The 23960-nt window shown below is 45.3% G+C and overlaps 1 protein-coding gene across 1 annotated transcript in view; it reads left to right on the top strand.

The window, feature by feature from the left end:
* Window positions 1-4854: 4854 nt before the first annotated feature.
* LOC309550447 (C4b-binding protein alpha chain-like) overlaps window positions 4855-23960 on the top strand; it is a gene marked incomplete at its 3' end in the record, with an annotated part of 129067 nt that continues 109961 nt past the window's right edge. The window contains exon 1 of the mRNA XM_082250825.1: window positions 4855-4937. Coding sequence (XP_082106951.1) covers window positions 4904-4937 — 34 coding nt within the window. The 5' untranslated portion in view covers window positions 4855-4903. The remainder of the gene's footprint in view (window positions 4938-23960) is intronic.

The raw sequence follows: 23960 nt of genomic DNA, 5'->3' as shown, positions 1-23960 counted from the left end.
GCTCCCGCCCACACCCCCGCCTGCTATAAGGATGACATTGGTGGCCTTGCAGGAGATCTGGGAGAGGACACCAAGCTGTGACAGTGGCATGGCCGGTTCTGGATTGCGGCCCGCCATTTAGTGATCGATGATCTTCATGTTTCATTGAATGAATTCACTTCTTCAGGAGACTCAGGATGACGGTAATCTACAATGTATAATGAAATATTCGTACCATAATATGGTTTCCATCAAATCCCAAATAAAACCAATATTTACTTACATGATACATAAAGAACGGGCCTATAGTAAAAGAGGTTTCATTAACTGCAGCAAAGCAGAGAAAAGAATCCAAGAACACCATTAGGATGGAGCCAAAAAGGGTATAAAATATTGGGACCACAAATGATGAATTATCTGTGATGATATAACCTCTTATGTAAAACCAATCACATAAGCTCCCTGTTGCAAATATCCAGAATAATGTGCTATCTTTACCTGTCATCCCGGAAATCTAGAGATAATACCATAGCCAAAAATACATAATCGTGTACTGGACATTGTCCTGCATAGCAACATCTAAAATATGAAAAAATATTATATATTATCATTAGCTCTATAAATACCATAACTGTCCAACCAATATATTGAACTACAAATACATAATTATGAACAAACCTCAAGGACAATTATTACAAGGAAAATGGAGTGGTATAAATCCCAATCAAGCTGTTCCAGCATGGTCCCAAAGTCATACTCACACCATGAGCTGTAAAGGGTAACACACAGAGGAACCCCTTGGTTGTAACTTATCTCTAAATCCCTCAAGCCATCACAACAATATTCTCCATCAAGTGTACTCATTTTAGAGGCTGCACATTCCCCCATGGGGTACCCATCAGCTCTGCCATCACTACAGGCCCATCATTTATACCCTTTGCCCTGCCCAAGATGTGACCATATATGCCCCACCCTGCCTATGATGTCACTGCCCCACCTCTCCACCTTGTTCAATCAAAGAATGCTGGGCACTCATTGAGAAAATGCAAAGCAAATTCAAAATGGTGTCAAACAGATGGCCTTCTGTGTTCAGAATCCAGCCACTTGGTATAGGACCCAGAAGCTAGTGGAGTTTTCTGGATTAGTGGTGCCAACTACAGTGATTTCCAGCTTCTATAGGGTTCTCACGGGTATGGTACATGCATAGTTGGATTGGTCCATGCTGGAACAATGTAACTATGAAAATACATCCATATCTGAAATTCTTCTTCAACTCCTAAATTTGGCTTGGCTTAAATGCAGCAACAACCCAATCTGATTCATTGCAACCCAAAGAAAGGCTTGTTAGTTAGTTTTGGCTGTGTCATCCGATTTGTTTATCCAACGGTAATAGGGCTGAATTGAACACAACAGTTTTACAAGCTACCGGAAGGTTTATTTCTGATAAAGATGAACTCCTCAACTTCCTACAAAATGTCCAGAGGCACAGGAGTTTCATGGTGTAGGGTATGTGTGTCTTTTACACAGTAAAGCACTGAAAGAGAAAAGAGGGGGGGGGGGAGCGTAGAGAGAGAGGGGAGAGAGAAAGGAGGGGGAGAAAGGGGAGAGAGCAGGAGGAGAGGGGAAGAGAGAGAGAGGGGAGATAAAGGGGAGAGAGAATTTGGGAGAGATAGAGGGGGGAGAGAAAGGAGGTGGAGAGAGGGGGAGAAAGAAAGGAGGGAGGGAGAGAAAGGGGAGAGAGGGAGTGAGAGAAAGGAGGTGGAGAGAGGGGGGAGAAAGAAAGGAGGGAGGGAGAGAAAGGGGAGAGAGAGTGGGAGAGAAAGAAGAAAGAGAGGGAGGAGAGAGAGAGAATGGGAGAGAAAGGGGGGAGATAAAGGGGAGAGAGAATGTGGGAGAGAGAGAGGGGAGAGAGAAAAGCAGGAGAGAGAAGGGGGAGACGGAGAGAAAGGGGGGAAAGAGAGGAGGGGGGAGAGGTGGAGAGAGAGGGGGGAGAGAAATGAGCGGGAGAGAAAGAGAGGGGAGATAGAAAGGAGGAAGAGAGAGGGGGGGGAGGGAGGGGAGAGAGAGAGTGGGAGAGTAGAGAGAGAGAGAGAAAGAGGGGAGAGAGAAATGAGGGGGAGAGAGAGAGGGCGGGAGAGGACAGAGAGAGAGAGAGAGAGAGAGAGAGAGAGAGAGAGAGAGGGGAGAGAGAGAGAGAGAGAGAGAGAGAGAAAGGAGAGAAAGAGTGTGGGGGGAGATAGAGTGTGGGAGAGAGAGAGGGGAGAAAGAAGGGGGAGCAGGGAGAGAAAGAGGAGAGAGAGAGGGGGGAGAGAGAAAGGAGAGAGAGGGGAGAGAGAGAGTGGGAAAGAAAGGGGAGAGAGAGTTTGATAGAAAGAGAGGGGAGAGTAAGAGGGGGAGAGGGGGGGGGGGCGAATGGAAGGAGAGACACAGAGGGAGGGGGGAGAGAGTGGGAGAGTAGAGAGAGAGAAAGAAAGAGGGGAGAGAGAAATGAGGGGGAGAAAGAGAGGGGGGAGAGAACAGAGAGAGAGAAAGGAGAGAGAGAGTGTTGGGGGACATAGAGTGTGGGAGAGAGAGAGGGGAGAGAGAAGGGGGAGCAGGGAGAGAAAGGGGAGAAAGAGAGGGCAGAGAGAGAGGGGGAGAGAGAAAGGGGAGAGAGAGTTTGGGAGAAAGAGAGGGGAGATTTAGAGGGGGAGAGAGAAAGAGGGGAGAGCGAAAGGAGCAAGAGGGGATAGAGAAAGGAGGGAGAGGGGAGAGAGAGAGTGGAAGAGAAAGGGTAGAGAGAGTTTGGGAGAAAGAGAGGGGAGATTTAGAGGGGGAGAGCGAAAGGAGCGAGAGGGGATAGAGAAAGGAGGGAGAGGGGAGAGAGAAAGGAGGGAGAGAGAGAGTAGGGAGAGGGGGTGGGAGAGAAAGGGGAGAGAGAGTTTGGGAGATAGATAGGGAAGAGTGAGAGGGGCAGAGTGGATAGAGAGAGGGGAGAGAGAAAGGAGGTGGAGAGAAAGGGGAGAGAGAAAGAGAGAGGGAAGAGAGAAAGGAGTGAGAGAGAGAGAGAGGGAGAGAGAGTGTGGGAGAGAGAGAGTGGAGAAAGAGGGGGGACTGGGGAGATAGAGAGGGCGGAGAGCAGAGATAGTTCTTTATTGGAATCTCAGCGTATAGAGATGGGCAGAAGTCACTTCCAGAGGTGGTAGCTTCTTTATTGGAACCCTGCTAAGGATTGTAGTAGAAGTTGATTCCCTGAGATTTGGAAGGGATCCAGGTCACAGGGCTTCTTAGGGACAGAGGTGGGTGGAGAGTACACCGTTGATCTGCAAATATAAAACTGGGTGTAGTAAAGACAGACTGTCACTGATTGAAGGCAGCTGTGTATGGGATGACAGCTCGTTTCCCCTCTGTGATCATCTAAAACACATCCTCTTTGCTTCAATTTGTCTTCCAGAAGTTCAGGTTGGTAAGGGGAAGGGTGGAGAGGGGTGGGGGGTAGAAAGGGAATTGTTCACTGTACAGAATTTCCACACACCTATTATGTCTGGTCTCCCTGAGGCTAAGGAATCTATCCCGCCATCTCTGTTCAAATCTGCCACCCACACCAGGAACACTTTTGTAGGCAGTGTAGCAAGGCACTGCACACTATAGTTTGGAACTTGGGGCTGGGCAGGAACAGCAAAGATAGGGTGTGAAGTGGGGCTTGAGGCTTTGTGGCAACAGCAGGGATAGGGTGGGAGTTGGGGGTGGTGCTTGGGGATGGGCAGTAACAACAGGAATAGGGTGGGGTTGTTCATCAGGCTTGGTGGTAACAACAAGGATATGGTGAGTGGGGGGGTGGAGCTTGGGGTGGGCAGTAATAGCAGGAATAGGATGGGAGTGCAGCTTAAGGCTTGGCGGTAACAACAGAGATAGGGTGGGAGGTGGGGGGTTGAGCTTAAGGCTTAGTGGTAACAGCAGGGATAGGGTTGAGTTGTGGAGGTGGAGCTTGAGGCTTGGTGTTAACAGCAGGAATAGGTTGGGGGTGCAGCCTAAGGCTTGGCAGTCACACTAGGGATAGGGTGGGAGAAGGGGGTGGAGCTTGAGGCTTAACAGTAACAGCAGGAATAGGGTGAGTGGTGGGGTGGAGCTTAAGGCTTGGCAGTAACAACAAGGATAGGGTGAGTTGTGGAGGTGGAGCTTGAGGCTTGGTGGTAACAGCAGGGATAGTGTGGACGGTGGGGATTGGGGATGGGCAGTAACAGCAGGAACAGGATGAGGGTGCAACTTAAGGCTTAGCAGTAACAATAGGGATAGGGTGGGAGGTGGCGGTGGAACTCAAGGCTTGGCAGTAACAGCAGGGATAGGGTGAGTGGTGGGGGGTGCAGCTTAAGGCTTAGTGGTAACAGCAGGAATAAGGCAAGTGGTGGAGCCAATCCAGCCTCTGCTAATCCTATCCATCCTACCCATCTAGTCACTCAGGGGCAAATGTTGCTGGGTGGATATGGGGAGAGAGAGCTTCGGATATTCAGCCTGAAGTGACAGTTGCTGCCAGCCACCATATATTCATAGACAGGTTCTCCCCTCTGCAGACTTTTATGGACTGAAGAAATCTGGGTTTTTTTTAAACTCTCTGTGAAAATATGGATGGTTGGCAATCCTTGTTTGGGGGAAGTGCTGAGGACGGGAGAAGACAACGGTGGCCATATTTAAAAAAAAAAATACATTCCGAGGCAATTTTGATAGAAGAAGGGATTGTGTAATATACAAAGTATATCTGGTCTACATAGAGGACGCTCAATGCTACTTGATGAGTTTCTGGGTGTAAGAAGTTTGAGCAGATCTTTACTTTTCCTTTCCTTTCCTCTGTCAGAGTGTGATGTACGGAACAGGCAGAGATAAGACTGAACACATGTCTACACCGTGGTCTTATCTGCTGATCACCATCTGTCTCCTCTGCCAACTGATGCCATCTGACGCCAGAAATCCAGAAGGGCAAGGTAAGATACAACATTTAATATTATCACAGGCTGAACCCGATTCTCTGTATATTTTTTTTAGTCAGCGGTGATTATGGAATATTATGGTAGATGGCGGAAGGGAGTTATCCTGGGCTCACCAGGGAAGGAGCCTCCATACCACCATCTCACATTGATGTGCCAAAATAAGTTTATTGGTAGAGGTTGGAGCTGTCCACTTTGTTAATGTCATACTTCTATGAAGAAACCTTAGGACTGGTTCACACTAGTCTGTGTGGTAAAATGCCACATTTTACCATGCAGACAGCCATCAGTGTGAGGTCCAGCCTTTTTCTTTTATTTTTGTTAGTGCCCAATACTGGAAAATCTAAAAATTCTTCCTTACTGTGCAGTTGTGTCCACATTTCAATGGTTGAATGCTTGTTTAGTCCAGCAGAGAGTAAAAGCATTTTTACTTACCCGATCCTATGGTCCCCAATGCTCTGGACGTGGACTGTAGACATGTGCTGTTCGATTCATCCCCAATCGCAATTCGGACAAATTTTTCGTTATTCGGAAAGTCGGATGTATCCCAAGTGCCAAATTACAATAGTAATGAATTTAAACAAATTTGAAATAATGAATCAAAATTCAGACGGAGTTTGGCTCGAATTAGAAAAACAAATTCTAATCGAAATTGAATTTAAAAAATTGTTTTTCTAAAAAAAAAAAAAATACAATAAAACAAAATACAATAAAACAGAATAAAAATAAAATAATAATAATAAAAGAAAAATAATAATAGAATAAAAATGAAAGAATAGTAAAGAATAGACTAAAATTTATTAGAATAGAATAAAATAAAATAAAAAAATTTGAATAGAATAGATTAGACTAGAATCCAAAACATTGGAATCCAAAATAATAGAATAGAAAATAAGAAAATAGAAAAGAATAGAAAGACAATAGAATATATTAAAATTATAAAGAATAGAATCATCTTCAGGAATTGGAGAATGAATTTGAATAGAAAATATTAGAATAGGAAATAATAGAAGAGAATAGAAAATAAGTGTAAGGGAATCAACCCACAATGTGCTTGCGTGCTTCAGTCAGTATATGGCTTCCTTCAGTCTTGAACATAGATTTCAGATATTACAGCCACCCTACATACAAGTCTAGCCAAGAACTTAGCTTGTATAAGATCTGGAACTCTCTATTGAACAAGAATACAGACTTTTTATACACTCGAAGTATGTCAGTGACCACCCAAATATTTACCCAAAACATCACACAATGGTTTAGATAACAAGGTAGGGCTGACTCATGGCTAATCCCCCTATAGCAACTACTATAGCTGACAATGATATAATTAACATGCTAATTACCGTATATACTCGAGTATAAGTCGAGTTTTTCAGCACATTTTTTTGTGCTGAAAACGTCCCCCTCGGCTTATACTCGAGTCAAGGAAAAAAAAAAATGTTTTCCTGTCCGCTCCGACGGGTTTAAGGTTTAAAAATGGCGCCGCCCGTCGCATACATGTCACCGCGCACGCGCCGCCGCCGCTCGTGTAATTTCGGCTATTCCCAGCGCCGCTCGGGAGAGGCCGGGAATAGCCGAAAGTATACGAGCGGCGGCGGCGCGTGCGCAATGATGTGTCGGTGCCGGGCGGCGCCATTTTTAAAATGAAGGCGCCTCTGGAACAGGTAAGTGAAACAGCTTCACTACCTGCCATTATGCAGGGCTGCGGGCACACTACAAGGGATGCAGTGCTGCGGGCATGGTCCACATGTACCATGCCCACAGCACTGCATCTCCTGTAGTATGCCCACAACCCCGGATCCTCTTGTACCATGCCAGTACCCTGCATTCTCCTGTACCATGCCAGTACCCTGCATTCTCCTGCACCATGCCAGTCACCCTGCATTCTCCGGCACCATGCCAGTCACCCTGCATTCTCCGGCACCATGCCAGTACCCTGCATTCTCCTGCACCATGCCAGTACCCTGCATTCTCCTGCACCATGCCAGTACCCTGCATTCTCCTGTACCATGCCAGTCACCCTGCATTCTCCTGCACCATGCCAGTACCCTGCATTCTCCTGTACCATGCCAGTCACCCTGCATTCTCCTGCACCATGCCAGTCACCCTGCATTCTCCTGCACCATGCCAGTCACCCTGCATTCTCCTGTACCATGCCAGTCACCCTGCATTCTCCTGTACCATGCCTGCCGCCCTGCATTCTCACCCTAGGCTTATACTCGAGTCAATGATTTTTCCCATCTTTTTGTGGTAAAAGTAGGGGTCTCGGCTTATACTCGGGTTGGCTTATACTCGAGTATATACGGTATCTTGGCACTTAAACCAGCCTAGGTGAAGTATACAGAATGCTAGCAGGCGACCAATAGGGGACACAATTAACCACCTGGACAATCAGGGATCTCATTCCAGGTCAGACTTGCCGGCATCGAGCTCCCAAAGTACATTACACATTATTCTAAGTATAAACACAGAACACCTTATTATACAGACAATAGCAGGAGACCCCAGTAGCAGTCTGTCCATCTCCTACATTGAAGTACATGGAATCCACATCTAAGCAATGCTTTCATTATTTAGGAGTCACAGACTTAAATTTTGTATTTTTTTCACACAAACAGAGCTGTCTTTTGGTGATATTTATTCACCGCTGGATTTTTTTTTTGTTTTTTGCTAAATAAATAAAAAAAATAAAAAAAAAACAAGTTTTTCTTTGTTGCTGTTATAAAATTTAGCAAATAAATAATCTTTCTTCATACGTTTAGGCCAAAATGTATTCTGCTCCATTTCTTTTGGTAAAGAATAACTCAAATTAGTATATATTATGTTTAGTCTGTGCAAGTTATAGCATCTACAATCTATGGGATATATACAGTATCTGAACATCGATCATTCCTTATGTACAGTACTTACATCGAATTTTTTGAGGCCCTGAAATTCCAGGAAAGTACAAATATCCCCAAAGTAAACTGTTCATGGTATTTACTAAGAGGCATGGCAAGCTTTTTGATGTTGTAATTTTTTTTTATCACAATTTTTTGTAAAATTAGGATATTAAAAAAAAAATGTTTTATTCACAATTTTTTTATTTTTTTTAACCACTAGCCGACTGCTCACGGTAATCCTACTGCGGCAGAGCGGCTCCCTTGGGTCCAGCGACGTAGACCTACGTCGCTGGACTCCTAGTGGTCTCGGCGGCGCGCGTGTTTAGACACAGCGGGAGTCGGGCTGGAGGAGGAGAGGTGGCGATCGCCGCCTCCCTTCCCTGATTGTCGGGGAAAATGTGAGAAGATCCGCCTGCTTGTGTAAACAAAGCAGGCAGATCTTCTCTGTGACAGACAGAGAATAAGTGGTTGATCGCCACCATTACTAGTAAAAAAAATAAAAATAAATAAATAAAAATATCCCATAGTCTGTAGACGCTATAACTTTTGCGCAAACCAATCAAAATATCTGTATGATAACTTTTTTGCTTGTAGAAATTATCCAGGAAACAATACAAATGATGGAAAAAAAATACACTTATTGGGATTTTGTTTTAACAAAAATATGTAGAAGAATATCTATTGGCCTAAATTAATAAGGGAAATTAGATTAAATAAAAAAAAAAAAATTATTTGATATGTTATATAGTAGAAAGTAAAAAATAAAGTTTTTTTTTTTCTTTCAAAAATATCGGTCTTTCATTTTTATATTTTTTTATTGGGAATGTTATATGGCAGAATGTGAAAAATATTGTTTTTTTTTTCAGAATTGTCACTCTTTTTTTTGTTTATAGTGCAAAAAATAAAAATCGCAGAGGTTATCAAACACCACCAAAAGAAAGCTCTATTTGTGGGAAAAAAAGGACATCAATTTTATTTTGGGTACAGCATCGCATGATGATTTTTAGCACTGATCACTGTATTGGTGTCACTGGTTCCCAAAAAGTGGTGTCATTTAGTGTCCGATTGTCCACCACAATGTCGCAGTCCCACTATAAAACGCTGATCGCCTCCATTACTAGTAAAAAAATAAAAATAAATAAATAAAAATATCCCATAGTTTGTAGACGCTATAACTTTTGTGCAAACCAATCAAAATATCTGTATAATAAAGTTTTTTGCCTGTAGAAATTATCCAGAAAACAATAAAAATTATGGGAAAAAAATAAAAAATTATTGGGATTTTGTTTTACCATAAATATGTAGCAGAATATATATTGGCCTAAACTGATGAGGGAATTAGATTTTTTTTTTTTTGTTTTTATTAGATATGTTATATAGTAGAAAGTAAAAAAAAAAAGAAAATTGTCGGGCTTTTTTCTTTATAGCACAACATATAAAAACCATGCAGGTGATCAAATAAAACCAAAAGAAAGCTCTATTTGTAGGAAAAAAAAGATATCAATTTTATTTAGGTATAGCGTCGCACGACCGCGCAATTGTCAGTTAAAGTAACGCAGTGCCGTATCGCAAAAAATGCGTAAACCTTCCAGAACTGATGTTGGTTAAACAACCCTTAACCACCGACACGTGCGGTAAATTATCGCATGAGAAAATGCGGTAGTAACCGAACAATTGAAAAAAATACCGCATTCGTTGTATAACGCTAAATTCTTAGAGAATTGAACTGTCACAACTGATTTATTACACGCGTTATTTTACCGCATTTTATTTGCCATTATTTAACTCTTAGGCCGGGTTCACACTTATGCAAATTATATGTGGGTCCCTCCCCCTCCGCATCCAATTTGCATAACAGGAGATTGTATTAAAAAATAACCGCGCTAAAACACTTAGATAGAAAGTATACAGCTGCAGCTAGAAGTGGGAAACACCTAGATACATAAATTATAATATAGCTGCGCTAAATATGATAAATAAATATGTCAATGAAAGATTATAAAAGTGTTCAAATAATGCAACCAAATGTATACAAGTGCATAATATATAAACAAATACAAGTGAGATAAATTAAATAAGTAAAAGGGTGCAACAATAAATAGTCCAGTGCACACACCAATTGAAAGTGTTCACAGCTATAATGAATATAGCTAAGCCAAAAATAAGTGCAGGTGCACAATACAAAAAGAATAGAAAAATATATTGAAGTCCCAAACAATAGGAAATGAGGAATAAAGAATCAGTGTAGAGAAAAGACGTGAGATCCTCCACCATAGCTGTTTTCGAAAGACAAGCCCATATGCTTACCAGATACTGCGAGAGAATGTGCCTTTCAATTTATCCTCAATCGATCCAGATAATAGACAACCACAATGCGGATAGGTTGCGAATCAATACTTAGATGAACGTAACCTTCAAAGCACTACTCATGCAGTATGGGACACGAACGGCTTCCACCGCGGGTTATTTAGAAGAATAAATCAGCGCTGTAAAAAACAAAAAGAGCCGGCAAGATGCACTGTCGCCCGACTTCCGGGTTCCACGTAGTGACGTCAGAACGCCAACCCCGAAGTGTTTCGTCACAGCTGACGTCTTCCTGGGGACACGGGCGGCGTGCTGACTCCACCACTTATATGCAACAAACAAACAAGCAAGAACCGCCCCCGTCTGAGCCGCAACGGCGTTCAACGGGCGCCATTTTAGACCAGGAAAGTTTGCCAGTGACGGCCATAGAGGACTAACAGCAGCTCTAAGAACAGACGGAAAGGGAGGTGATTAGTCTCTGAGCTATGTCTTTATTGAAATCATTGAATAATTGCTGTTGGTATTACAAAAAACTCCCCAATCAAAGACACTCAATTCCCCCATCAACACAATCAGCTATTGTGTTCTCCTGGAGGAGAGGTGGGGGGGGAGAGCTGTCCCAGCCAGGAGAACACACTGATTATTGCTAGCCGCTATAGGCTAAAATCGTGTAGCCCTGCCCCTTGAGGGTGGCTGGATTTCTCACCTTTTTGGGTCCCCTGGGTTACCGATAGCAACTGCATGCAGAATCTTAACACTTTACTTTCTGGCTCAGTCAATGAACAGTCTAGGGGTTGTTTTTTTTGTTGTTTTATTTTATATGGGGATGGGAGAAGAGATGAGTGGGATACTCCAACAATTTAACTATTCACAATTCTAAAGACTTCTATCTGAGAATGCGGCTAGGCCGCAGCTTCTTCCTGCCACTAGATGAATCTGAGGTAATGTTCTTTAAGCACTAATCTTCAGGGTACTCGCCTAGCACCCCATTTCTATCCACCAGCTGACACCCGTCCTCTGACTACTCTACTCCGGAGTGGCCCCTTCCTGGTCAGGCCCTTAGACACGATCCCCTGTACTCACGATACTGCTTTCCAGGTTCTCCAGTGCCTCAACTCCTTCAGTCAGCTCTCCTGGACCTCTGGGCTCCGCTGCTGCCTTCTGGCTCACCAGGCTGACTGCCTGTGACCATACACCAACCACTGCAGAAGAGGAGGCAGTCGCCGCCCTCTTTCCGGGACTCTGCTCACCAGCCAAAGACCCCAATCACATGTGCTCCTGGCTTTTATACCACACTCCACATTGCAACGAGACTATCAGTCTGTGCCAATCCATGGGGCTGTATCAAAGCCTGTGTACTCATTGGCCAGGTTTCCTCCACTGTCCAATGTGCCTCCCCATTGGACCAGTGGGGACACTCCCCAGACCAGATGAATCACACACTGAGCACATTGAGCAGACATAACTCACAGATCCTGCTCCCTGTTAACCACTTAAGCCCCGGAAGATTTTACCCCCTTCCTGACCAGGGCCTATTTTGCTATTCGGCACTGCGGGATTTTAACGGACAATTGCGCGGTCGTGCAACACTGTACCCAAATGAATTTGACGTCCTTTTCCCACAAACAGAGCTTTCTTTTGGTGGTATTTGATCACCTGTGCGATTTTTTGATCATGCGCTATAAACAAAAAAAGAGCGACAATTTTGCAAAAATATCAATATTTTTCACATTTTTTTTATATGAAATTCCCCCCAAAAAAATGTAAAAATCAAAATGTTTTAACATTTTCGGCCAATTTGTTTTATGCTACATATTTGTGGTAAAAAAAAAAATCGCAAAAAGCATATTTTGATTGGTTTGCGCAAAAGTTATTACGTTTACTAACTAAGGGAACGATTTTTGTCATTTTTGTTTTTTTTCTAACGAGTAATGGCGGCGATCTGCGATTTTTTTTTTTTTTTGCGGGACTGTGACATTGTGGCGAACAGATCGGACCATTGACTGACATTTTTGACACTTTTGGGGGTACCAGTGACATTACTACAGTAATCAGTGCTATACATATGCACTGTTACTGTAAAAATGACATTGGCAGTGAAGGGGTTAACTTTTTTTTGAGAGGGAGGGGTTAAGTGTGTCCCTAGGGGCGTGATTCTAACTGTGATTGGATGTGGCTACTGGTGTAAGAACAGAGATCAACGGTCCTACATAGTAGAACCGTATGATCTCCATTTTTACACAGGGAAGAATGACAGGCGGCTTTGTTTACATCAGCCGCCTGCCTTTCTTCCGGTGTAACGGACGATCGCGAGTGCCCGCCGACATCGGGTCCGCCGGGCATACACGCGCAGGAGAGTCTGTGACCAAGCGGGAGCGCGCCTCCGGCGGTGCGCGCTTGCTCCCCAGAGCCTCACAGGCTAGCGACGTAGCCCTATGTCGCTTTGCCTGTGAGGGGCTTACCGCCGCCGTAAATAGTCGGAAAGTGGTTAAGCAGAGTGCAAAATAGATTTACCTGCTGCTCCTCTGATAGGCAGAAGGAGCCAAAAACTATACTCACTCTCTAGCACCTACCTAGGAGGGGGCTACAATCACATGAAAAATCTGACAGGCTGGTTGTACCCAACTTTACATTCATCCTGCCCATACATGGTTTGAATTGGTCTGGACCCTGCCAAACCGTTCGAGATTCGAACAGCCTATGGTTGGCTTTACTCAACAAAGTCACCAGGTCCCCTACACCAGCACTTCTGAAAAAGGATGGATACCCAGGGTTGAAAACCCGCGGGGGAGTGAGCACAGAGGCCCTCAATGGAGCCAGCTGAGAACGTGGAGGATCAGGTAAGCTTATATACTTTAACAAGCCCACTGCACTGGACCTAAATCAGCATTCAACCCTTGCAGTGAGGGTGCAGCCCCACTGCAAGGGAGAACTTTCACATTTCAGAGAGTTGGGATTTTGACATTTTATATAGTGACTTCATTCCTGTCTCCGCACATTGCGATGCAGCGCAGTGACGCGTGGCACCCTCTAAACTTACTGTATTCTTCCGCACTGCACATCACATCAATGTTCTTGTATGAGTGGAAAACAATTGTTCTCTCTGGGCACCCTAGCGGTGACTGGCCATGATCCAGTGCAGAGAAAAGAATGTAGGCAGGTGCAGACTCTTGGCTTCACTGCAGGGGTGTTCGAATGAGTGCTACCAAAGTTGGAGATGAATTTAAGGGAAACCTGGTTTCTCTGTGGTTTCCTGGGTCATAGAGAAGCGTTCCGGTTGGCTATGCTTCATCCATGTGACTCCTGGTGGCCATCTTGGGTCAGCACGGTCTATAAGCCCCTGCTCCTGTGTTGTGGCACGCAGTGGGTAGCATACAGAGAGGGACCTTATCATACAAGGAAAGTGATTAGTGGCAAGGAAAGGTTTCTGACGAGAAGGGTCAGAAAAGGGACTGCTATCCTTAAGGATGCCTCCTTTTTGGGACCAGACCAGCCAGATCGCAGTTCACCCTCTGAACAGACGCTGTTGGTGCATCTCTCCCCGTTGCACCTCTGCCTAGAACTGAAATGTGAATGTTCTCCCCAGGTAGTGTTCTCCTACTAGGCTGGGTGTTCCTATTTGGCATTCTCTTCAATACCAGTTTAATGTTTTATTGCAATCGGACTCTGTGTCTTTACTCACATGCAAGATAATGGCACTGCAAACCAATCATGCAATCAGGGCCAGCAAGAGCTCTCTGTTTCCAATCACCTTGTCTGACTTGTGGTCTCCACCCCACAACACAGGAGTCCTTCCATGTAGATAAAGCCAGGAACCAATCTCACCTGGTTGCTGACTGTCAACGGGTCTGTGGTAGTGAGCCCTTATAGATCCCCAGCTCAGAATTCCCCAGGGCGCAGAGTCTAAGTCCCAGCATGCTTCTTCACCAGGGCCCCTGGTGGTGGGGATGGACTTGCAGCAGACTTGAACCAGGTCGCGGCCCCCAGGTAGGCCCAGCTGAAGATGTGGAGACCGCTGGCGCGTGCAGAGTAAACAGGAGACTACAAGGATATCCAAGAGACAAGCCGAGGTCAGGACAGGCAGCAGACGTAGACGGAGACGGCAGCAGCACATATAGACGGAGAAATGAAGCCGGGTCAGTACACAGGAGATCAGATACAATAGCCAAGGTTACCGGGAAGGGAGCTCAGAGAACAGCGATGTTGCTCAAGCAAGGAGCAGTGCACTGAGCATGTGTATATATAGGGAAGCATACAGGGAGGTGACTCAGGAAGTAATTGACAGGAACAGGATATAACCCACAGTGGAGCAGGTGACGCCCATAGGAGAACAGAGAAGCCCAAACACCACATGTGAAGGGAGGCAAGACAGAAGCACTGCAGCAAGGAGGTAAGAATATACAGACAAAACTATAGGCTAACTTGTGACACTGACTTTATCTACATGGAAGGATTCTGTGTCTTTACTGCCACTGCACCACGCTGCAATTCCCCACAAGCAGGTCACCAATCTACACTATATTACCAAAAGTATTGGGACGCCAGGCTTTACACATCCATGAACTTTAATGGCATCCCAGTCTTAGTCCATAGGGTTCAATATCAAATTGGCTCACTCTTTGCAGCTATAACAACTTCAAGTCTTCTGGAAAGGCTGTCCACAAAGTTTAAGAGTGTGTCTATGGGAATGTTTGACCATGCTTCCAGAAGTGATTTGTGAGGTCAGGCACTGATGTTGGGTGAGAAGGCCTGGCTCGCAGTCTCGGCTCTAATTCATCCCAAAGGTTGTCTGTCGGGTTGAGGTCAGGAATTTTCCAAGCCAGTCAAGTTCCACCACCCCAAACTTGCTCATCCATGTCTTTATGGACCTTGCTTTGTGCACTGGTGCGCAGTCATGTTGGAACAGGGAGGGGCCATCCCCAAACTGTTCCCACAAAGTTGGGAACATGAAATTGTCCAAAATGTCTTGGTATGCTGACACCTTTAGGATTCCCTTCACTGGAACTAAGGAGTCAAGCCCAACCCTTGAAGAACAACCCCACACCATAATCCCCCCTCCACCAAATAATTTGGACCAGTGCACAGAGCAAGGCCCATAAAGACATGGGTGAGCGAGTTTGGGGTGGAGGAACCTGACCTCAACCCAATAGACTCCCAACTTTGTGGCAACAGTTCGGGGATGGCCCCTTCCTGTTCCAATATGACTGCGCACCAGTGTACATAGCAAGGTCCATAAAGACATGAGTGAGCGAGTTTTGGGTGAAGGAACCTGACCTCAACCTGATAGAATCCCAACTTTGTGGCAACAGTTCGGGGATGGCCCCTTCCTGTTCCAACATGACTGCGCACCAGTGCACAAATCAAGGTCCATAAAGACATGGATGAGCGAGTTTGGAGTGGAGGAACTTGACTGACCTGCACAGAGTCCTCACCTCAACCTGATAGAACACCTTTGGGATGAATTAGAGCTAAGACTTTGAGCCAGGTCTTCTCATCCAACATTAGTGCCTGACCTCACAAATGTGCTTCTAGAAGAATAGTCAAACCTTCCCATAGACACACTCCTAAACCTTGTGGACAGCCTTCCCAGAAGAGTTGAAGCTATTATAGCTGCAAAGGGTGGGCCAACTCAATATTGAACCCTACGGACTAAGACTGGGATGCCATTAACGTTCATGTGTGTGTAAAGGCAGGCGTCTCAATACTTTTGGTAATACAGTGTATGTGTGAATGGGTCCTTTACCCCTTTGTGAACAAATCTTAATACCTGAACACAGTATTGAAACGATGGCATGCGTTAGTAAAACTGGATATAAATTTCCAAGTACTTAGTACTGCTTTCAAAAAAAGCTCTTGCTCAATGGCACTCATGAATTGGAGTGAACGTCTTGGACATTCATGGCCCTTACTATACTTTCCCTCTTGGACATTCATGGCCCTTACTATACTTTCCCTCTTGGACATTCATGGCCCTTACTATACTTTCCCTCTTGGACATTCATGGCCCTTACTATACTTTCCCTCTTGGACATTCATGGCCCTTACTATACTTTCCCTCTTGGACATTCATGGCCCTTACTATACTTTCCCTCTTGGACATTCATGGCCCTTACTATACATATTTGAGAATCTCCGTGTCCTATCAGTAAAGCAGGAAACAACAATGTGGCCGTTTCCCTGTTCCTGATTCATTCTTCATTCTGCAGTGTTAGCAAAGTCGGTGACAATGAGGGAAATAGCTGAAGATAACAAAACTGTGCCTGCTGGAAGGCAAGTCTGATAGAACCAAGTCCATGGTTTGCACCTAGAACTGTCCGACTCCAACTAATCTACGATAGAAAAATGATGGGATTGTGTTCTGATGAACAGCCTGGAAAGTTTTGCTGACTTAGTGAAAGATTTATCTCTCAGAGTCTCTCTTATTTCTTCCATCACATACTTTTCACACGCTCCTGTTTATTAACCACTTGACCTCCGGAAGGTTTTACCCCCTATATGACCGGACCATTTTTTGCTATTCAGCACTGGGATATTTTCACTGGCAGATGCGTGGTCATGCAACGCTGTACTCAAATGAAATTTATATAATTTATTTCACATGAATAGAGCTTTACCACTGGGTTTTTTATATTTTAAAAAATAAATGAAAAAACAACGGAGAATTTACAGAAAAAAAATGTACCTTCTGTTATAAAACATTTTTTAAAATCAAATTTTTTCATATATTTAGGCCAAAATGTATTCTGTTACATGTCTTTGGTTAAAAAAAAAAAAAACCCAATAAGTGTATATTAACCACATAACGTCTGCTCACGTTGCTGCTACTGCAGCAACGTGGCTCGTTATCGTCTAGCGACGTAGTACTACGTCGCTAGACTCCTCCCCCTGTAGGCTGCGCTCGCCGCTGCCCTTCCCCGATCGTCGGGGAATCGAGTTTGGAGATCCGCCCACCTGTATAAACAAAGCGGGCGGATCTCCTAAGTGACAGGGAGTGACAGATTGCAGGGTTCAGCCGATCTGTCCCTGACTCACTCAGTCACCTCCCCCCCCCACACGTCAGTAAGCACCAGGCATACATTAACCCCTCCCTCTCCAATAAAATTAACCCCTTCCCTGCCAGTGTCATTTTTACAGTAACAGTGCATATATATAGCACTGATTACTGCAGTAATGTCACTGGTAACCCCAAAAGTGTCAAAAATGTCAGTCAAGGGTCCGATCTGTCCGCCGCAATGTCGCAGTCCTGCAAAAAAAATTGCAGATCGCCGCCATTACTCGTTAAAAAAACAAAACACCAAAAATTACAAAAATCTTTCCCTTAGTTAGTAAACGCAATAACTTTTGCGCAAACCAATCAAAATACACTTATTGTGATTTTTTTTTTACCAAACATAGGTAGCAGAAAACAAATTGGCCAAAAATTTAAAAAAGTTTTGATTTTTACATTTTTTGGGGGGAATTTCATATAAAAAAATGTTAAAAATATTGTTATTTTTTCAAAATAAACGCTCTTTTTTTTTGTTTATAGCGCAAAAAGTAAAAATTGCACAGGTGATCAAATACCACCAAAAGAAAGCTCTGTTTGTGGGAAAAAAAGGACGTAAATTTTGTTTGGTTACGGCGTCGCACGACCGCGCAATTGTCAGTTAAAGTCGCACAGTGCCGAATCGCAAAAAGTGGCCCAGACGTAAGACAGCAAAATCCTCTAGTGGTAAAGTGGTTAATTGATGTGTGTGAAAGTTATATCGTCTAAAAACCATGGTATACAATATCTCACAAAAGTGAGTACACCCTTCACATTTTTGCAAATATTTTATTCTATCTTTTCATGTGACAACACTGAAGAAATGACACTTTGCTACAATGTAAAGTAGTGAGTGTACAGCTTGTATAACAGTGTAAATTTGCTGTCCCCTCAAAATAACTCAACACACAGCCATTAATGTCTAAACCACTGGCAACAAAAGTGAGTACACCCCTAAGTGAAAATTTCAAAATTGGGCACAATCAGCCATTTTCCCTCCCCGGTGTCATGTGACTTGTTACTGTTGCAAGGTCTCAGGTGTGAATGGAGAGCAGGAGTGTTAAGTTTGGTGTTATCGCTCTCATTCTATCATACTGGTCATTGGAGGTTCAACATGGCGCCTCATGGCAAAGAACTCTCTGAGGATCTGAAAAAAAGAATTGTTGCCATACAGAAAGATGGCATAGGATATAAGAAGATTGCCAAGACCCTGAAACTGAGCTTCAACACGGTGGCCAAGACCATATAGCGGTTTAACAGAACTGGTTCCACTCAGAACAGGCCTCGCCATGGTTGACCAAAGGAGTTGAGTGTACGTGCTCAACGTCATATCCAGCAGTTGTGTTTGGAAAATAGACGTATGAGTGCTGCAAGGGTTAAAGAGGTGGGGGGTCCTACTTACCGCCCCTTGTCTACCAGCCCTCACACTTTTTACTAGTAGTTCCAGTTGTTGGTTGTGCTATGTTACCAAGCTTTGTTTACGCTACTCCGCATTATTCTGTATGTCAAACATTGTTACTCACTTGCATTATTTAATAAAACACCTGAAACAGAAAGAGGTGGGGGCTCAGCCTGTCAGTGCTCTGGTCTGCATGGCTGTCATCCCAGAAGGAAGCCTCTTCTAAAGATGATGCACAAGAAAGCCCGCAAACAGTTTGCTGAAGACAAGCAGACTAAGGACATGGATTACTGGAACCATGTCCTGTGATCTGATGAGACCAAGAAAAACTTGTTTGGTTCAGATGGTGTCAAGCATGTGTTGCGGCAACGAGGTGGGGAGTGCAAAGACAAGTGTGTCTTGGATGTTAGAGACCTTGTGCTTCCCCACCTTCCATTTGAGGAGGCCCCACAGATGCTCAATAGGGTTTAGGTCTGGAGACATGCTTGGCCAGTCCATCACCTTTACCCTCAGCTTCTTTAGCAAGGCAGTGGTCGTCTTGGTCGTGTATTTGGGGTTGTTATCATGTTGGAATACTGCCCTGCGGCCCAGTCTCCAAATGGAGGGGATCATGCTCTGCTTCAGTATGTCACAGTACATGTTGGCATTCATGGTTCCCTCAATGAACTGTAGCTCCCCAGTGCCAGGGGCACTCATGTAGCCCCAGACCATGACACTCCCACCACCATGCTTGAGTGTAGGCAGGATACACTTGTCTTTGCACTCCCCACCTCGTTGCCGCGACACACGCTTGACACTATCTGAACCAAATACGTTTTTCTTGGTCTCATCAGACCACAGGGCATGGTTTCAGTAATCCATCTCCTTAGTCTGCTCTTCTTCTGCAAACTGTTTGCAGGCTTTCTTGTGCATCATCTTTAGATGAGATGACAGCCATGCAGACCAATTTGATGCAGTGTGCTGCGTATGGTCTGAGCACTGACAGGCTGACCCCCCACCTCTTTAACAATTGCAGCAACACTGGCAGCACTCATACGTCTATTTTCCAAACACAACTGCTGGATATGACGCTGAGCATGTGCACTCAACTTCTTTGATCAACCATGGCGAGGCCTGTTCTGAGTGGAACCTGTCCTGTTAAACCACTGTATGGTCTTGGCCACCGTGTTGAAGCTCAGTTTCAGGGTCTTGGCAATCTTCTTACAGCCTAGGCCATCTTTATGTAGACCAACAATTCTTTTTTTCAGATCCTCAGAGTTCTTTGCCATGAGGCGCCATGTTGAACCTCCAATGACCAGTATGAGAGAGTGAGAGCGATAACACCAAACTTAACACATCTGTTCTCCATTCACACCTGAGACCTTGCAACACTAACAAGTCACATGACACCGGGGAGGCAAAATGGCTAATTGGGCCCAATTTTGAAATTTTCTCTTAGGGGTGTACTCACTTTTGTTGCCAGTGGTTTAGACATTAATGGCTGTGTGTTGAGTTATTTTGAGGGGACAGCAAATTTACACTGTTATACAAGCTGTACACTCACTACTTTACATTGTAGCAAAGTGTCATTTCTTCAGTGTTGTCACATGAAAAGCAGAGTCAAATATTTACAACAATGTGAGGGGTGTACTCACTTTTGTGAGATACTGTATATACTGGAATTTACACAGCTGTAGATACTATACTGTAATTTAGGTGATCAGTCACTTAAAGTGGGACTGTGAAAGGGTGGCAGGAAATTTGGCGCAAACTGACACTGGCTGGGAGGGTTAGTAAGTGACACTAATACTAATTAGTGCTAATAATATGCACTGTCACTGTACTAATGACACTGGCTGGGAAGGGATAAATGTCTAGGGGAAAATCAAGGGGTTAATCATGTGCCCAACAAATGTAATTTGTGCTGCTTTTACTTTCTGATCTGGCTGTTTTTTTTTCCCTCCCTGCTTTTCAGGGAGAAGAAACAGCCAGATCGCTGTTCCCTGTACACAGAGTTCTGCGTGTTTGTAAAGACGGAATTCTGTACTGCGATTGGACACAGCCGATCAGCAGGTTTAGGCCAAAATAATTGGCTGAAATCTGCTGCTAAACTCATGCTGTCTCCAATCACCAAAAAAACCAAAACCCCGGAAGAAGGCCAGTCGCTTACATGTCCGTACCTGCTCCCCAATTGCAGAATATTTACTCTGAGTAATCAGCATGGGGTTAACTCTCTACAAGGTTGGAGGAGCTGAAGGGAACTTGACCACCAGGCCTGTGATGGTCACGGTCCCAAGTGTCCCAACAACCCATTGTTCTGACATTGTTCTGGGCATGCCGGGAGATTTAGGAAATATGGGCCATTCAAATAATAACCATGTTATTGGAAGCCAACATACTGTATCTAAACCCAAGAACAAAATGTTATATATTGCAGCTGATTGGTCCTTAGATACGGTGGCTGCTGAAGTTTTCTTTTTCTAGTTTATTGCCACCTGATGATCCTGCCAGTAACACACTTCCTGCCCCAGGGTCAGAGGCGGCCGGTCTATTGAGGGCGCAGGGGCGCCGCCCCCCCCCTTCCATGCGTCCGGCCCCTTAATCTACATGCAGGGCGCCGGACGCATGGAGCTTAATGGGGTTTTTTTTTTTCAATCACCTGATTAGAGCCAGAGGCTCTAATAGGGTGATGCAAAGGGTGGTCCCGGGGCGCCGAGCAGTGCGCCCAGAGCCCACCCATTGTGTGACAATAGCGAATGAAAATTCGCTATTGTCACACCGATCCTCCTCCTGGCCAATCAGGAAGCCGGTCTAATACCGGCTTCCTGATTGGCCGCATGGCAAACCCCATGCCATTGGCCAAGGAGGAGGCGGGAGCGGGAGTCGGACTCGAGAAGACGCACCGCCGGAGTGAGAAGAAGCCGCCCGTCGAAGCCGTCGCCGAGAGAGGAGAAGCAGCCTGCCGGGACAGAAGACAGAAGCCGTCGCCGAGTGAGGAGAAGCCGCCAGCCGGGACAGAAGCCGTCGCCGAGTGAGGAGAAGCCGCCCGCCGGGACAGAAGACAGAAGCCGCCGCCGAGTGAAGAGAAACCGCCCGCCGGGACAGAAGACAGAAGCCGTCGCCGCTGGGCTGCTTCTCGTCTGGGGGGGGGGGCCCACACTGCATTGAAGGGGGCACGGACGCTGGTCTCTGCATTGATGGGGGCAGGCAATCTAGCATTGAAGGGGGCACAGCAAGCTGGTCACTGCATTGATGGGGGCAGGCAAGCTGGCATTGAAGGGGGCACGGCATGCCGGTCACTGCATTGAATGGTGGCACGCTGTGGTAAATCTGCATTGATGGTGGCACGCTGTGGTAAATCTGCATTTATGATGGCATGCTGTGGTAACTATGCATTGATGGGGGCATGCTGTAGATCCTCTACATTGATGGTGGCATGATGTTATAACTCTGCATTGATGGGGGCACGCTGTAGTAACTCTGCATTGATGGTGGCATGCTGAGGTAACTCTGCATTGATGGGGGCACGCTGTAGTAACTCTGTTGGAAGGGGGCACACTATACTTTAATCACTGAAGGCCCCTTTCACACTTTTGTGACCTCAAAGTCATGCAATTTTTTGCCGCAAAGCAATACCTATTCGATTTTTTCTGTTTGCGCCCCCCCCCCCCCAAAAAAAAAATTTTGTGCACCAGCCGCCACTGCCCAGGGTGGCGGTGTACGCTCACTGTACTCATAGCATATTGGGGTGTGCTTTTTAACTCACAGAGTATAGCTGGAGAAGCTGATAACTCTGATTGATATAGCTTTAGCGCACCCCCTCAGGAGCCGCTGGTGAACTGACTCCTTTCCCCAGTTAGTGCACACACGGCCAGGCGCAAAGCATGTTCTTCACTCTTCCACTGGCTCAAAGAGACTGTCAAGGGGTGTCCTTTTAGGGTTTTATTGTAATGATGAACTTTCATGGGGTGAAAGGAGTATAGGATACCCCAGACTGGTGAACTGAACAGTTTGAGGACTCCTCTTCTGTCTGATAGGGGACTAGGACTTTCTGGCGAGACCAAAGCTGCACACAGTCACTAACTTCCAGCATCAGGATCATCTACTCACATGACTACAGGATCATTGGTTGCCTCTTTCTGATATCCACCAAGCAGTCCCCAGCGAGGGAGATACAGGCTCATACCATAGTACAGCTGGACACCTTTTCCTCAACTACGTCCTGGTACCCTCCAGTGACATTCTCCAGACCAAAACAAATTCAGGACTAGACTAGGTGAATAGCTAAAGCTAAAGCTTCTGCTGGGACCTCAATGTCTTCTAGATGGCACCCCTAGTAATCCTGCCATAGGGGCAGAGCCACTGCACAGGGGTCTACTCCAGCCAGGGGCATAACTACAGGGGTCACAGAGGTCATAATTGCAATGCTGCCCCATGCTCCAGGGGGCCCAAGTGGCTCCTGGATAGAAGGGGTGGGTGGGGCAGCATACAGGGAAACTGATGCCCCCCATCTTCCACCTACAGCCGCTGAAAGCCTTCTCCTCTTCTTCCTCCCATAGGCATTCAGTGGCTGCAGAAGGAAGATGGAGCACATTGGTTCCTCTGTGGGCTCCCCTGCCCCTCCCCCCCCAGTCCCTCTTCTATTGACTTCTGTGTGGGATGTGTCAAGGTGGAGAGCAGGAAAGGGGCTGGTAAATATGTCATTCACCGACCTCTTCCTTTTCTGAATGAACAGAGTCAGTGATTGGTACTGATCACTCCAGTGTCCATTCATAGCTGAAGCATAGTTAACTGTGTTTACTATGCCTCAGTTTATGAATGAACAGGAAGCTCTCTACAGAGCTATTCCTGTCCAATCATTCTGTGATGTTCTGTCTTTAGAAATGGAGATTGAGGGCTGTGGGGCTCATAAAAAATAACAAAAAATACAATTGTAAAAAAATAATAATAATAATAAAATGGTTGAAAATAATAAATAATAAAATAACAAAAACTGACCCCGTCCTCTGCCATACTGACCCTGTCCACTGCCCTACTGACAAAGTCCATTGCCATACTGACCCCATCCACTGCTCTACTGACCCCATACACTGCCCTACTGACAAAGTCCATTGCCATACTGACCCCATCCACTGCTCTACTGACCCCATACACTGCTCTACTGACAAAGTCCACTGCTATACTGACCCCATACACTGCTCTACTGACAAAGTCCACTGCTATACTGACCCCATACACTGCTCTACTGACAAAGTCCACTGCTATACTGACCCCATACACTGCTCTACTGACAAAGCCTACTGCCATACTAACACCGTCCACTGCATTACTGACCTCGTCCATTGCCATACTGACCCTGTCCACTGCCCTACTGACAAAGTCCACTAACATACCAACACTGTCCACTGCATTAATGACCAAGTCCACTGCCA

This window comes from Pelophylax lessonae (genome assembly GCF_965119305.1).
Source record: "Pelophylax lessonae genome assembly, chromosome: 1".
Classification (NCBI taxonomy): Eukaryota; Metazoa; Chordata; class Amphibia; order Anura; family Ranidae; genus Pelophylax; species Pelophylax lessonae.
This window is presented reverse-complemented; position numbering and strand designations above follow the sequence as displayed.